Genomic DNA, 15556 nt, shown 5'->3' with positions numbered 1-15556 from the left:
AACTCGTCCCAGTATCAAACGGCCAACATCGAGGCGCAACAGACCGAAAGACAAAAGGCAGACAGGCGAACTGGGAATCGCCAGGCGCCTCGTTCGGGTAGATAAGAAAAGAAGAAAAAAAAGAACGTACCGGTTCGGACCGGTCCTCGGTTCAGTTGGCAGTTCCCCATTCAAGGTCCACCTGCCGTGGTACCCCAAGTCTGCGATCCCTTTCCCTTGCACTTTCGAATCCGTGAGATTTTCGCGGTACCATTGCCGACGAGACGTGCGAAAAAGCGCACGCGAAATAGTCTCCAGGGAATTTATCGTGTCCACAGCGATTCGGAGTCGAAAGCTGTGATACTTTGAAGACTGTAAATCGACGATACGTAATCCGCATACATTAGAGTGTCTTATCATCATTCATCGTTCCGCGTAATCGGGCTTTTGATTAATCGAGCATTTTAATACGCGTCACGTCTTTCTTATCTTCGGTTCGGGCTGGACGTGCAATAATTCCGGGATTTATATTCGATACCTTGTGCTACGCGAGCGTGTCAGTGCCATCGCCAGCAGGCAGCAGGGAACCAGATACACGCGCATGATTTATGCATGTGTTTGTGACACATCACCTGCATGGTGGGGAACGGGATGGAGGCACCTGATGCGGAACGAGCTTCCCGACGATGCGACGACTGTATATGACCACTCCTGTAGCTCTCAGTTCATGCTTGGTCGAGATCGAGACGACGTCGCCGTCCGACGTCGAGACCATCTTTCGGCCTTGACATTACGCAGCGAGCACGGGGTCCGCTTTTTGTGGGATCGCGACGAAATCGTCTATGGTGTGCGCACATGCGTGCCATACGCCCAGTGCGAGTGTGTGCCGGTCGAACGTTCTGATCGCTCCCATGGCTGGGCGAAAATATCCCTTTGCGATAATTGTTTAATAAATCTGATTGATAAACTGAGGATATCTGAGGGAAAAGGTGCCGATAGCTACCTTCCCGAGTATGCGACGAAATCGAAATGTGCCTCGTCTGAAATTAGATGAAAATTGGTTTCATGTGAGACAATTGACAGATTCTCTGCATTTGCAAAGAATATTCTACTCTATAATATGGCAAAAGTTCTTCAACGAGTAAACTTCTAAATTTCGGTATTTGTACTCTTTAATTGTGAAAATTTATTTGTTCTTTTTTTAGTAAATCCCTAACGGAATAAAGATTGCTTGAAATTTATTGAAGTTGCAATTTACGTTGAAGTGTGATTTCTTTTTTTCGCGGAAACGGTACTTTAAACGATTTTCTTTATTTCGCCGAATACAAAACGGTTCATCACGATCCAGGAAGAATCGGCGAAGGGCGGCGTAGAGAGGACGTACGTTCGTTTCGTACTCGGCAAACGAAGTCTGCAAACGAGGGAAGAAAAGAGACAGAGACAGAGAGAGGAAGAGAGAAAGTCGTCGATTTCTTAATTAACTTGCGAGAGAAAGAGAGGGAGAAAGTCTATAGCCACCGGTACCTGTTAGCTTCGATAACGGTAAACGTCATCGGCCTGGAAGTAAAGCACCAACTCGCTCGAGTGCTTTCTCGTTGCTGAGCGATCGAGACGCCGGCATTACGATCCTGTAACATTGTTGCAGGAAAGTAATGGAATTGATTCATGGCATTGATTGATGGTCTTTGCTTTGCGCCATTGGTCCCTGTTTTGTACAAATGTACATGCTTTTTCCATGTGATAGCATCATTCCAGTCTGTCAATATTTGTTAATCGAATTTTATTTCTAAAGATGAAAATTTTTCAAGAAATATTTTTCACAAAGTTTTGGATCAGTTATCTTTATACACGAGGTACGCCGTTAATTGTATAGAGCAAGATGCAAACCACTGCCACGCGGTAAATCATATATCTCCTTCCTCGAGTTAATGACGGGATAACGTCGGCTATATACGTCGTCCTCACATCTGGTCAGCGGCTAGAATCAAATCACCGTCGCTGTTAATCGCCTATATCGCTAATCGACGGGCTTGATACTGAATGGGCTTTCATCCGCGTACAAAGGGACCGTGTTTCGATTTGAGAGATGAAAGGGACGATGTGGTTGATGTAACGAAATTCACTTCGCGTATAATAAGGTTCTTCGTGCGCGGAGTGAGACATCTAAAAGAATCCTCAATGCGCCGTTTCCGTGCTGTTTGGCGTACACATTCGTGTAACGGTTACCTTATCTCCAGGCAGAGAATATCGTCCCGCGTGAAATTAATGGAGGACGCGCCGCAAACCGTGTCGCAAGGACTTTTTTTAAAACTGCAGCGTGCCGGTAATGATTGAGACGTCTGAATGTTACGTTTCCGCAAACTTTAATATAGGCGGTTCGTTTAACGGGCATTTTTATCTTGAAACGAACGCGTCGCCTCGCGTGAAATTAACGGACGAAGAATTGCGGAATTGCGAAACGTACTTTACACAACATTCCTCTTTCTGTTACACGTTTTAATTAACCAAGTTACGGTAAGTCCAATGCGGTTCCTGCACTTATTAACATCTCTCCGCATCCCGTTTCTTTCGTCATGAGTCAAGCGAAGAAAACTGGATTTTAACAAACTTTAAATAAGTTCCCGAGTTGTGAATCAAGACACAATTCTTCGATAAATTTTTCGGGATGCAGAATTTCTTCATTGTAACGAAAATTGAATATCACGATTATAAAGTTATTACAAAGTTTAGTATAAAAAAAATTCTCGAATTTTGTATTAGAAACTTTCGCTAGTTTTAATAAAATCTCAATTTCTGCATCAGTTTCGCTTATCCATTTTCTGGAATACGGTGGAATATATCTCGAAATCCCTCTTGCATTCAAACAGCCAATATCGCTCGCTTCTTCGAAACTTCAATATATCATAGCATTACGAGAGAATCTCGCTGCTACACTTCACTGCTACCTTCCGGTCCAACTGGCGCATCTCAGTTTATCGCAGCAAGAAGACACGGTTGTGTCTCTTCAATGAAAATGATAAGTTGGCACCCGAGTATTAACCGGCTGCATCTTCCTGCCAGTCGAGAGTTGCAGGCCAATGCGTGCAGACCGGCTTCAAGATAATCCACTCCCTCCTCTTCGCCCCTCGAGATCTTCTCCTCCTTTTATTTCCCTCACTCCACTGTTCCTCCCTCCTATCGTATGGCGTTCTCTCTTTTGCTCCCTCGTCTTTGCTCTTGCGCTCGGTTGCGTACACACTTTTACGCGGCTTTTACGGCACTTAGTTGCGGCTCGTTCTGCGCGGCAGATGAGGAGAGAAAGAAGCTACTTCAGCGATCATTCATTCCGCAACATCCGCAAGTGTGAGAATTATCGCGGACCTCGCTAGTGTCAGTGATCGGGGGTGTGCGATCCCGAGCAGTGACGAGCAGTGCAGCGAACGATCTGACTTTGACGACAAGCCATTAAATCTTAAGCACAGAACCCTCCGCGAGTGGCTAAATAGTACTCGTTTCACGTAATTGCGTAAAGTTGTCGCAGTTTCCGCTATCTTACGATTCAATCGGATATTTAGATTAATCTGCAGATATCCGACTAGACATTACTCGTATATACCAACATTTATTGTTCACGGTATTTATATATTAGTGTGCATGCATCTGTATATGTAAAGCTTGCCTAAAGTGACAAACTATTTAATGTTATATACAAAAATTGCAAAACCCTTACAAGAAATATTGTATTATTATAGCAGCGGAAATAATTGCACTTGTTACACAGACGAGCAGTTTAGTTCAATGTCAGTTGCTAATTTAGCAGCTTTAAAGTTGAACATAACAGATTATCTTGAGACACGATTTTATTTCCAAGTTCTTGAACGTGGACTGAAGGCTTCAGAGACAGAAAAGTATCACTTGATACCAAGTTGGTGTAGTTGAAATTATATGTAATCGCGACATATGATTGAGAAGACATATTATTCCTGAGAAAAGTGTATCACTTAATTTCTTCGATTTATATTGGATCGAAGCTGACGTTATTAGTTAGAGAAAAATAAAAGCGGGATGCCATATCAAAAATCAAACTACTTGAAGTGACACGAAGAAGATAATGTAACAAAGCAGCCAAGCAGAAAAGACAATTTTTCGTTGGATGAAGACGTATCTGGACCTACGAAAACACGTGCTACCCTTAACTCTACTGATTTATTTCCAATGTGTCACAAAAGTGACCAAGGGATGACTGGGAACTATAATACTACAGACGATGATTTAATCATTCCGATGAGAGATACTAGAATCGGAGCGCGCTCCTGTTAGAAGTTACGATCCACTGTTCGTTTTATCGAATCTGACCTTAGATTTCTCTCCATCAACATGCTAGATAACGTATCTAGATGCGCGGCCGACAGCGGCTCGCGTTTAGTTAAAGCCAAGAGTAGTCCGAATGTGTCGAAGCCACCATTGTCATCCCCCAAAAAGCAAAGCCAATCAAACCAGACGACGAATTCCACGGTTGCTCCCAGCAAGCCGTCTCGTTCTCCAAAGACGCCCACAACCTCGAGGATATCAATCAAGACGTCTCCTAACGACATGATTAACCCGCCCCGTCGTGGCTTGGATTCCTCAAAGTCTCGACTTACCGCGCCGCTGAAGATCGCGAAACAATCCTCGAGCGAGACTCGACCGGATATGAAAACTGTCTCGCCCGCCGTGCGTAGTAACGACAAAAAGAAGATCTGCAAGTCAGCCAGCTCGTCTCCTTCGTGCACGATACTGGAAGACAGAGCGTTGCTGAAAAAGGGTCTAACTTATACTCCTGACAAAACGCCAGCAAAACCGGAAGCCCTGCGTAGAAAGGCCACCCTGGACCGTTCGATCAGTCTGAGCTCCGTGTCCTCGTGCAATCAGACGAATTCCGCGCCACGATGGATTCCGGTTCCCTCGGAAAGACGATCAGCGGAAAAAGGAAAAATGGTGGAATCGCCACGGAAAGCTCCGACGCCCATGAACAGATCTACCAGTCTGTGGTGCGTCCAAACGCCGAGGATGGATAACGCCAATCAATGCAGGAGGCCTTCCGGCGCGTCTGCGAGGCTAAACTCGGTCTCCAGGCCGAGTAAGATACCGCTTCCGGCGGCACGATCTACCGGTCTCGGCCGGTCTCTCGCCGATCTATCGCAAGTAGATCGCGTCGGAGAGCCGCTCGGCCGGATAATTAGCTTCGAGCTCGACCTCGACGCCACGTCCGAGCGCATCTATGAAAATTGTCGTGAGGCTCTGGATCGCGCGTCAAAATTGGCCTCTCCGAGAATCTCGACATCTATGAGCAGCCTGGAGGAGAGAGCCGCACGATTGATGGCAGAGCTAGAAGACGATGTGGAGTCCAAAGAAGCGCTCGTATCCGTGAATGTCGCTCCTTCGCGTAGAACGGAAATTGTCTACGAGGATCGAGAGACCGCGAACGACAGCAAGAGCAACGTCACTCTGAAGAACTTTATTGACAACAAAATTAAAAAATCAGAAACTGATAACGAAGAAAAGGCGAATAAAACGGCGACGGTGAACATCTTTGAAGACAAGCCTATAAAATCTGAAGAAAATGTGACGACAAAGGAATCAGCAAAAATATATAGCTCTAATCAGAGTTGCGAGAAATCGAGAGAGATCGCTGACGACTCGAAGAGGAATAAAGAGAGTTCCATTCAAGAGCTGAGACGCAATTGGGAGAGGCAAACGAGAGGCGTTACAGATCAGGATGCCAACTCGAAGACGATCTACACTGCAAATTCCGAAAAGCTGACCGTCAACCTGTCGAAGGCGGCTCGAATTGGAAACGACGTTATCGATGGCACGCAGGAAACGAAAAGGAAGCAGTGCATTGGCAAGAGGGCCAAGGACATTGAGCACCTGGTGAACTTCTTCAATTGCAAGAATGCCGAAAACTTGACGAAGGAGTCCCCACGAGAAACTCTGATCAAGCCGAGATCCGTGGATCCCGTGGATCCCATGGATCCCATCATAGAAACGCCTGCCGTAAAGAAGAATGAGAAAAACGCGAACGAATACAGCGGATACGTGTCAGACGGAAACTGTTCGGAGGACAGCGGCCACATGAGCAACGAGAACGAGGTGGAATGGAAAGACACCATGGAAAATCAGGGCCAAAGGGGGGCAAGCGGCTTTAAGGACCAGCAATATTTTGACAGGATCCATCGAAACGACAACGCGAAGATTTTCGATTCGACGATCGTTTGCAGATTGCCTGAGCCTGAAAAGGAAGTCGCTATTAACCGGGATAGTCCTTTGATGTCCAGCGGTGCCAGCAGCATCGACAGCTGCCGAGATGACAGATGCTCGGAAAATGGACGGCAGGTCCGTGTCGAACAACCGCCGCGGTCGTTAGCTTTGAATACCGATAGCACTCAGCAATTAGGCTGAGTAATTAGACCGCGTTGGCCACTCTGCGTGTCTAACATGCGATCGTTTATCGTTTATATCGCGGAATAAATCGCAGTTTTATACGATCATAAATCGAATTAGTGGTAACAAATCCGGTAACAAATGGCAAATGATGGCTGCGTGTAAAATACCGCGTCAATCAGATCTTTCTTCGTAAATCGTAATAATAATTTAACTTCTTACGGATAATGACTACGCGTATCCATACTTGTGCTTTTTCTCTCGTGAAAATCTCTCGAAACGTATGGTAATTATTTAATACCTCATAAAGGTGTTTGTAACGTATAAAACTGAAAGTAACTTTGTCAGCGTAATTCTTGATATCTAATATATTCATTATCACATTATGTAAAAACGTATCCTTTCTAATCGAGACGCCGCGCTGTGCGTTTACGCTCCGGGAGCTATATGTGTTCATCCTTCGTTTCCACACTGAAAGCAGCAAAAAAACTATGTGTGCCATGCATATTTTAACATTTTCCATCGTCTCTGAACTAGGACTTAATGTGTAATGTTTCTTAATCGTATGCATGCAATCAGGCATATTTCTATCAATAGATCGCATCTGATTAAGTAAAAATTAATACCGCGATAATAATATACATGTTTTAAATCTTAGAAATGTTATTCCATTAATGCTCAATGTTTCTGATGATGAAACTGACAGGCATGTATTCTCGTTTGCAGATATTCTTCAGATCAGGCACTCTGGAACGACTGGAAGCTCAGAGAGACGAAAAGCTCACTGGCCACATCATTCTGCTACAGGCGAGATGCAGAGGCTATCTGGCCCGCCGCAAACTCAATACTTTGAAAGTAAGTTGTTTATCTTCTTATTCAATTAAATTATTCTTTTCTTCAATTGAGATATTTCCAATTAGAAAGATAAACTCGAAGAAAGAAAAGTTTTGGTTATGCGTGAGAAATCACTGGCAAACACTTTCGCTCATTTTATTTAATTAACGCAGTGAGATTGCAGTTAATCTATAAAAATTGTGAATTCGTTCGCGTGTTAACGAATTGAATTTAAAAGTCTAAAGAATCATTTGCGATTCATTTATATGAGTATTCGATGTTCAATTTGACTTACTCTAACACCAAGAAATATACGAAACGCAATCCATGTCCCCACTCATCATGTTCTTTATACTTCTTCATCTCACACAAGTGATAAATGATTTAGCTCATTTAGAGTTCGATCGTTTATAATGATAATTTGAATGAAGTTACAAATTGAATTTTCTCGCAGCTGCAAGATCTTGCAGTGCGATGCATCCAGAGGAACGTGAGGAAGCTAATGTCTGTGCGAGAATGGCCTTGGTGGAGACTGTACGTGAAAGTCGCGCCCTTGTTGAACGTTCATCGTACCGAAGATCAGCTAAAGGCGCGAACGGTGAGAAAATGAAGAAAATCCACGCTTTCCACGCTGCTTATCCGCCACCTGTCATTGTTCTCTAATGGAGAATTTTCTCATTTTAATAGGAAGAGCTCGAGCTGCTCAGGGCAAAAGTGGAACGTCTGGAACAGGAGCGCAATCACCTGAAGCACGACAACGACAAGCTGGAGGCGAAGGTAACTTGACGCAACGGGTTACTCAACGAAGATTTATTTTTAATCATGATTGCGCAATTTGTGTATATGTGCGTGCGCGCGTGTATATGTATGTGCGTGTGCACTTTGGCGCGGGAGACTAAAACACCATGGCTTAAACGCTCGTTACTTCAGCCGTGCGGTGCCATGCTGCATATTGTGCCTTTCTGTTCTGCCGTCCACCACAACGATTTCGCGTGTGACCGCATGATGAATCTAATAGAGGCGCTCTCGAAGGATGCATTAAGCCCAAGCTGCCCGTTTAGGCATTCGCGGCACGCACGCCGCGCAATTGGGTTAAGCACGCCAAACGGCGCGTGTCGGGCATGCTCAACTATTATCGTGGCTCAACCAGCAGACCGCGCGTTACACGTTGCCATCCTGGTTCTAACGTGTCGGCACATCCCTATGGAAGATTAGTACCGGTTATTAATACTGACCAGTGAAAACATCGATAAATCTTGCGCGCAATAATTCTCTTTGCTATCGTCGAGATCTCCCGAAACTGTTACATAGTGCAGCAATATTTCTTCTCTGTCCGTTCTATTTTTACAATTGCAGAGATAATCCTTAGATTCCCTGTTAAAATAGTAGTACTACATTTTCTGTCTGTATCTCTCTCTATCTTTTGATACTTTTCTCACGAAATCTACGGAGAACCTGGCGAATAGCCAGAATCGCCGTCTCACACGCTCCTCTCGATGCTTATCTCCCTCGCTGGTGCTCTCTTTCTCGCCGCCTTCCCCTTAGAATAACTCGGAGGTGACCGCCTCCTCCACCGGACGCCCGCGAATCGGCCGACCCAGGAAGAGGTAGTTGCATCGCGACTCCTCGCCGACACGGGCGTCTTCGTCGCCGTCTGGCGTTACGCAATTCGCTAAAGTAATGTAACGAGCCTCCCAAAATCGAGTTGATTAACCGTTCAATTAAACCCGGCACGAATGAAGCTGCGAAAACCACTTGAAATGCCAATCGCGACGACTTCGACCGCAACGATCCATCCAGTCCATCACTCGCTTCACAATCAGCACGATGCTCTGAATGGTACAAAAGCTTGATCTACACATCGAGTTAATAAATCGCCCTCCGGTTCACTTCAGCACTTGGGATTAACGCGATCGTCAAGATGCCGTCCGTGCCGACGAGGTATCCAGCTACGCCTCCTCTCTCTCATGATCACCGACGTTTGAATACATTAGAGAGTACGAGCTCCGAGGAGACGCTCGAGAGAGACGACTCGACGAGCAGCCTGGTCAATGGCTTGCCGAATAAATCCAGTCCCGCGAGGGTTGGCCTGGCGAGAAGACCACCCTTACCGCCCTCGCACTGCAATCATCACAGAAGACCATCCAGTAGAGGACACGTCGTTGGCAGTTCGAACACCACGATGCGCAGTCCTTCTCCCTGCAGCATCTCCTCGAGCGTTTCTTATCGCGCAAAGTCCTTATCCACCGTGAGATCGTCCTCCGTCGCCTCCTCGCGCAGTCGTTCCCAGCTGGGATCGCCGATCCTCTCGACGCCACCGCGGAGAACGTATCCTCGCGAGAGCACGAGTTCACCATCGATGGAGGATGTCCTCATCAAGGAGCAGGCGCCGGTTGTCTTCGACGCGAGTCTCAACTTTGTCCTGGGCTGCGAGCGGCAGAGAGTGAAGCAGTGCTTCCGACCTACCGCCTCGCACCTGGAACCGTCCACCGCCTCGTCATACCTCACGTCAAAGATCTCCCAGTTCCTGAAACGCACCGATCACATCATGGACGAGTGGCGAAGCCTCGGTCACCGGGATGACACGGACGACGAACCCTTAAGCCTGCGGAACACGCGGGAAAGAAATCGCGGCATGCTCGGGAGGAGTCAGAGCGCGACGAATATCATGATACGCGGTTATCAGTACTACAGCAGGTCGAGCAGCGTGACGAAGAGCCCTTCGAGGCGCTCCTTATCCCGCGCTTCGGAGGACGCCACTCTGTCGGAGGGAATGCAGGAGGTAACGCAGCGCGTGGAGCTGAGAAAACGGCTTTAATTTCATTCAGGAAAAATCGAAGATCTCGTTAACAGGATTTTTACATAATTGTTATCCAAAAATATTTTCGTAGATTTAAACAGGCGCAACTAATGCAATTCGCTTCGCGAAAATACCAAAGACTGAAAGATACAGAACAGAAAGTAATAGTGCGCAGCACGAGTAGCGGTGATCAGTCGCGTGCTTAGCGTATCGTACAGCGTATTAAATTTCCTTATGTAAGACCTGTTTTTCTGTTCAAGCTGAGCGAGATGACCGCGGATTACGCGGAGGAGCACTCCACATCGACGCTAGCGGCGGAAAGAATCGATGCCGAGACTTCGGAGCGACTGCGACTCGAACGAGAGTTGCAGGACGTGACCGAGGCCAATAAAAATCTTCAGCAGACGACCGAACGGCTGGAAATGGAATTGCTCTACGCGCGGGCTGCAGATTTAAACGGAGTGGCCTCTGATGGCGAAGAGGGTGAGGATGGCGGTGTCTATAGGCAACGATACGAGCACGCCATCCGGGAACTCGAATTCACGAAGAGGAAAATGGCACAACAACACGAAGACGATCTGGAGCAGCTGGTGGGACTGAAAAAGCAATTGGAGAAGAAGGTACGTCAGGCTTCTACTAATCACTTCTACGAATGGGCGGACAATGCTAACGCTCTTCTTCTCTGCTTTCCCGAACAGCTGGCTGACGCTTATGAAGAAGTGGAGGAGCAACGGCAAGTCGTCGGGCAGTGGAAGCGACGAGTGCAGAAACTGAACGGCGAGATGCACGATCTCAGATTACTGTTGGAGGAACAGACCGCCAGGAACAATCTTCTCGAGAAGAAACAGCGCAAGTGAGTCCCTCGTATAATCCGTTTCTGCTAGAACTTCTAACAGAGTCTCGTGCGTGTTGTTGCGTCCCATCGTGCTCCGAGATGTACCGTCTCACACGTTTAATCTGCGGCTAATGGTCGACCAGTCGGCATCGGATGGTAGCTCGCTCTATTCTCATTTCACACGCAGCAACAAGTGTTTCTGGCACCACGCCAGGCCAGTAACGCCACCCTATGCTGCCAGCGTTCGGCGCGACACGTCCGGTGGTGCCTGTAAATCACGATTGACCGTTTGCTCAGATAGCTTCCTGTTAATCTAAATGCAGCGTGCACCCACCGTCGGTTAAAGCCGATCGCGTTACAAGCTACGAAATTGGATTTGTTCCCGAAATTCTATACTTTTTAGTAGCAATCGTGATGACATTACAAAAAATTAATTTATCAATTAATTCTAGTATAAAATATTGTGGATATTTTAAGGTGAAAAATTTCTTTGCGTTAATTTAAAGTTATGTCAGTGTCATTTAAAATGTTGCTCATTGTCTCGATAATTACGTTTAGATTCGATTCGGAGACTCAAAACTTGATGAACGACCTCAGGCAAGAGAAAGCACAGCGGGAAAGATTAGCGCGGGAAAAGGAGATTGCGATCGCGGAAAAGTTCACAGTGGAGCAGAATCTGAGCGTGAGTTTTCCTTCTTTTGCTACCTGTTTCTCACGTTTCTCTCACGCTTAAGACAAATGAATGCGACATTGTACATGCATACATCATTATTTTTAGGATGCAAGACTGGAGATTGAGCTGAAAGAAGAGAGGCTTCGCACGCTGACCCAAGAATTAGAGGAGCTCACTTTCGGCGGCAAAACGGAAGAGGAAGTCGCGCAGCTGAAAAAGGCCAAGCACGAGCTGGAAAAACGCGCGAAGGACCAAGAGGAGGAGCTCGATGATCTGGCGGGTCAGGTGCAGCTGCTCGAGCAGGCGAAGCTCAGGCTAGAGATGAGCATCGAACAACAACGCAAGGAGATGCGTAAGGAAATGCAACAGCGCGACGAGGAGCTAGAAGACGTTCGCGGAAACGCACACAAGAAAGTCAAAGCTCTCGAGTCGCAGTTGGAGAACGAACACGAGGAGAGAACGATCCTTCTAAGGGAAAAACACGAATTGGAACGTCGTTTGGTGGCCCTGGAGGAACAAGACCGAGCCGACCGCGCGGCGGAAGCTGAGACCATGCAGAGGTGAGCGAAATAAGAATTCCAAATTTGTTCTTTTTTTATCTTGATTTATTATTCACATATTCGAAAATTTGATCTCGTTATCAAGATAAAAATTAAAATAGAAATGACGTTGACTTATAATCTGAATTATAATGTAATTAAATAGGCTGAAGAGAGATCTGAAGAGAACGAAGGCGTTACTCAGGGATGCACAAACGATGCTCGAGAGATCCAAAGGCGATTCGACGGGCAAAGCCGCGTTACGTCAATTGAAGAATCAATTGGAGGACGCGGAATGCGCTCGCGCGGCGGCAATTAAAGCGAAACAGGCGTTGGAACAGGAACTGAATGAGACGCAGGCGAGTCTGGAAGAAGCTATGCGACAACGTTCCGAGGCGGAAGAAAAAGCGAACGCGGCCAATCGTGAACGCTCAGAGCTGCTGTCTCAATTAGAAGAGAATGAAGAAGAGCTTGCTGAGGTATATTCTTCTATTATATCTTTCTAAATGAAAATTTCGCGAGAATAAAATAATTTTTAAAACGTATTTTTATATTGCGATTGAAGGTTTTAAAGAAATATCGAGCCGCCGTGCAACAAGTCTCTGCCGAGCAAGGCCAGCTGCAAGAGGCGCAGGTGCAGATCGCCGCGCTTGAGGCGGAGAAGTCGTCGCTGAAGGACCAATTGGCGGAATTAACGCAGCGACTAGAATCAGTAGAGCAACTCGGTGATCCCACAGCGAACAGCCTCGCCACAAGACGCTTGGAGTTCCGAGCCAAGGAACTTGAAAGCAAATTGGAACTGGAACAAACTACGAGAGCCCGTTTAGAGGTACCGAAATTGCTTCAAACTTCATTAAAATTAATTGAAATTGCTTCATTCAATTTGAAGTTCCTTAAAAATTACATCTGGATTCAATGTTTCAATAAAACATAAATTATCACACTAATCTGTTCCAAAAAATGAACATATTTTAAAGAAATGAATTGCAGAGCGTTAACTAATCTCGTCGTTTCTATGTCCGCAGACGCAAATAGCACGACTGAAGGAGAGCGTCGACAAGTTACAGACTGAGTCAGCCTTACTCAGAACGAAGGAGCAAACTGCCCAGGACGCGGCAAGACGACTGCAACGATCCTTGCGCGATGCGCGTGATGAGGCTAGCTCGGCGATTTCGCGCGAGCAGGAGGCTATGCGTGCTCGTCGCGACATAGAAAAGTCACTGGAAGCCGCGGAGGGTGAGACCAAGGTTGCCAGAGACGACCTAAGACTGGCGCTTCAGAGGATCGACGACTTGCAGAGCGCGATTCAAGGCGAGCTCGATTTGGATTGCAGCGAGGAAGCCACCAGCGAGAACAGTGATAGGTACGAAAATATGTTATATACAGGGTGTCCCGGGTTTTAACCGACAAACTGCGGGAGCATATTCTACTAGTGGAAATAAGAAAAAATTCTTATGTCGAGTTTGCTTAGAAATGCTTTATTACAAAGTTATAAACCAATATTGAAAAGAAATATGAGACAAGTAACAACGGATTTTTTCACAAAAATAAAAATTATCTACGCAATGATTTAGTGACGCATTTCAAAATGTTGTCCTTGCACATCGATACAAGCTAGACATCGACGTAGTACAGAATTTGTTACGGTACGACATTCCTGAAAATTTTGTTGCATCTCAGTAACTGAATTAGTAATTCGTTGCTTTAAATCTATCTGGTACTCTCCTGTTAGGAAATCTACGTTGATACTCTCGTACGGCAGCTCGTGCATTTCCGTCACAGAATCCGTACACGAAATGAATATCAGTGTATTCCTCATTTGAAAACACTTTTGGCATTCTGATAGTAATTGCTAGTTCACACGACGATTGAAATCTAACAGCTACTGTTGTGAAAGTAACAATCATACTGAATCGTTTCAACATAGTGAACATGAATACATGTGAATACACGTAACATAAACATCTTGGACCTTCCAAATTCTACACTATGTTCCGTTGTTACTTATCTCATATTTCTTTTCAATATTGGTTTATAACTTTGTAATAAAGAATTTCTAAGCAAACTCGATATAAGAATTTTTTCTTATTTCCACTAGTAGAATATGCTCCCGCAGTCTGTCGGTTAAAACCCGGGACACCCTGTATATATCTAAAATAATAAGTATCTAAAATAACAAAACTGAAAAATATGTAACTGTAAAAAATATTAAAGTTAATTGTAATCTCAATTTTATAAAATAACAATTTCTCTTTAACGTTTTCGGGTGCTCACTAGTTCTAAGGAATTATTACTCGATGATGATTTAATTGTAAATTCCGTTCTTTTTTTATTTGATAGTGATTGATCCGAGCCATCATCGGACCTCGAGTCCGATCACAACGACGAAGGCATGACTGAACCGGGATCAATGGACCAGATCGCGGATGGACTTCCGCGCGCCGAGACATCGAACAAAACGTGAATCGTACAATTGGTTGGACCCACCTGTATTTAACGTATTGAACGAACGGAAAGTGATGAGCTAGAATCATAGTACGGAGAGATGAAAGACTGGCGAAGAAGGGTGCGGTATCAGCTCGCGTTCGGAAATCAATTTTCATTTTATGCTAAGCGAAGAATGCTGCCAAGACAGTTCTTTTTCTTATTGTAAGGAATAAAATCATTACGAATCGGGCTAGCGCGGAAGCTAGTCGGAGACGAAATCAAACTTGCGACGTAAAGTTCGTACTGTGGATTTAAGCTGCGAGGTCACTAAGCTAATCAACCGTGTGGCCACTCTTTGCGAGCGACGATAAAAAACTTGTTAGGTGCTATGTATAATTACCAGAAAATCTCGATGTCGTGGCCAAGTTTTATGCACGCCGCGTCTGGTCGCGCATCCGCGGTGCTATTATCGTGTCCGTTTCTTTAGATCCGTCGGTCGCAACGACGTTGTCCTTTTCCAGTCTTCCACAGGAATTCGAGCCATTTTCTCGCGAATGCGAATATCGATGGGAATTGCACGAGCAGTGCTGTCGAACGAAAGTCAAATGAGAGAAATTATTATACGTGCAAGCATAAACGAACAAACCTTCGTGTTTCCTCTTTATTTGCAGAGAAACGCAAATAAAGTAGCAAATAAAATAAACGAATGTTTTGCAATCGAAGCTTTATGCCTATGTTTAACATCCAGCCAGAAAACTTCAAGTTTTGCAACTCGTACTCGTACTTTTGTTCGACGGACATGCCTCGCGCGCGTATTTTCTCACGTGAAATTAGCTCGAGAGTAATATTCTACGTAGGAAAGGACACGCTGCGCTTTTTGTCCATGCGATTTATTGCCTTCAAGGTTCGATTACGTTTTACATTTGTATAAAGAGAACGGTAAAGAGGAAAGGGAAGCATGACAGGAACGAGGAGTGCGTGCCACGACTCGAATTGGCGTTTTGGTTTCGTGTAAGAACACTCGTGTAACTTATTGCTTTGTAAAATGCAGATCTCCTATTTAATTA

At 45.4% G+C, this 15556-nt stretch overlaps 1 protein-coding gene across 5 annotated transcripts in view; it reads left to right on the top strand.

Annotated features, from left to right (window-relative positions):
- LOC105277110 (unconventional myosin-XVIIIa) overlaps positions 1-15556 on the top strand; it is a 55650-nt gene extending 40094 nt beyond the window's left edge. For 3 of the 5 annotated variants that reach the window (XM_011335277.3, XM_026968708.1, XM_011335278.3), the window contains 11 exons: positions 7108-7236; positions 7670-7813; positions 7903-7992; positions 10276-10635; positions 10714-10868; positions 11409-11532; positions 11629-12083; positions 12229-12541; positions 12628-12891; positions 13088-13425; positions 14403-15556. In XM_011335277.3, coding sequence (XP_011333579.2) covers positions 7108-7236; positions 7670-7813; positions 7903-7992; positions 10276-10635; positions 10714-10868; positions 11409-11532; positions 11629-12083; positions 12229-12541; positions 12628-12891; positions 13088-13425; positions 14403-14409 — 2379 coding nt within the window. In that variant the 3' untranslated portion in view covers positions 14410-15556. Of the gene's footprint in view, positions 1-677; positions 6334-7107; positions 7237-7669; positions 7814-7902; positions 7993-10275; positions 10636-10713; positions 10869-11408; positions 11533-11628; positions 12084-12228; positions 12542-12627; positions 12892-13087; positions 13426-14402 lie in introns of those variants that run through there. The other 2 variants (XM_020030899.2, XM_026968709.1) reach the window with 2 other exon arrangements.

The sequence above is a fragment of the Ooceraea biroi genome, chromosome 3 (genome assembly GCF_003672135.1).
Source record: "Ooceraea biroi isolate clonal line C1 chromosome 3, Obir_v5.4, whole genome shotgun sequence".
In the NCBI taxonomy this organism is placed as follows: domain Eukaryota; kingdom Metazoa; phylum Arthropoda; class Insecta; order Hymenoptera; family Formicidae; genus Ooceraea; species Ooceraea biroi.
Note: the sequence above shows the minus strand (reverse complement) of the source record. Positions and strands in the feature narration are given on the sequence as shown.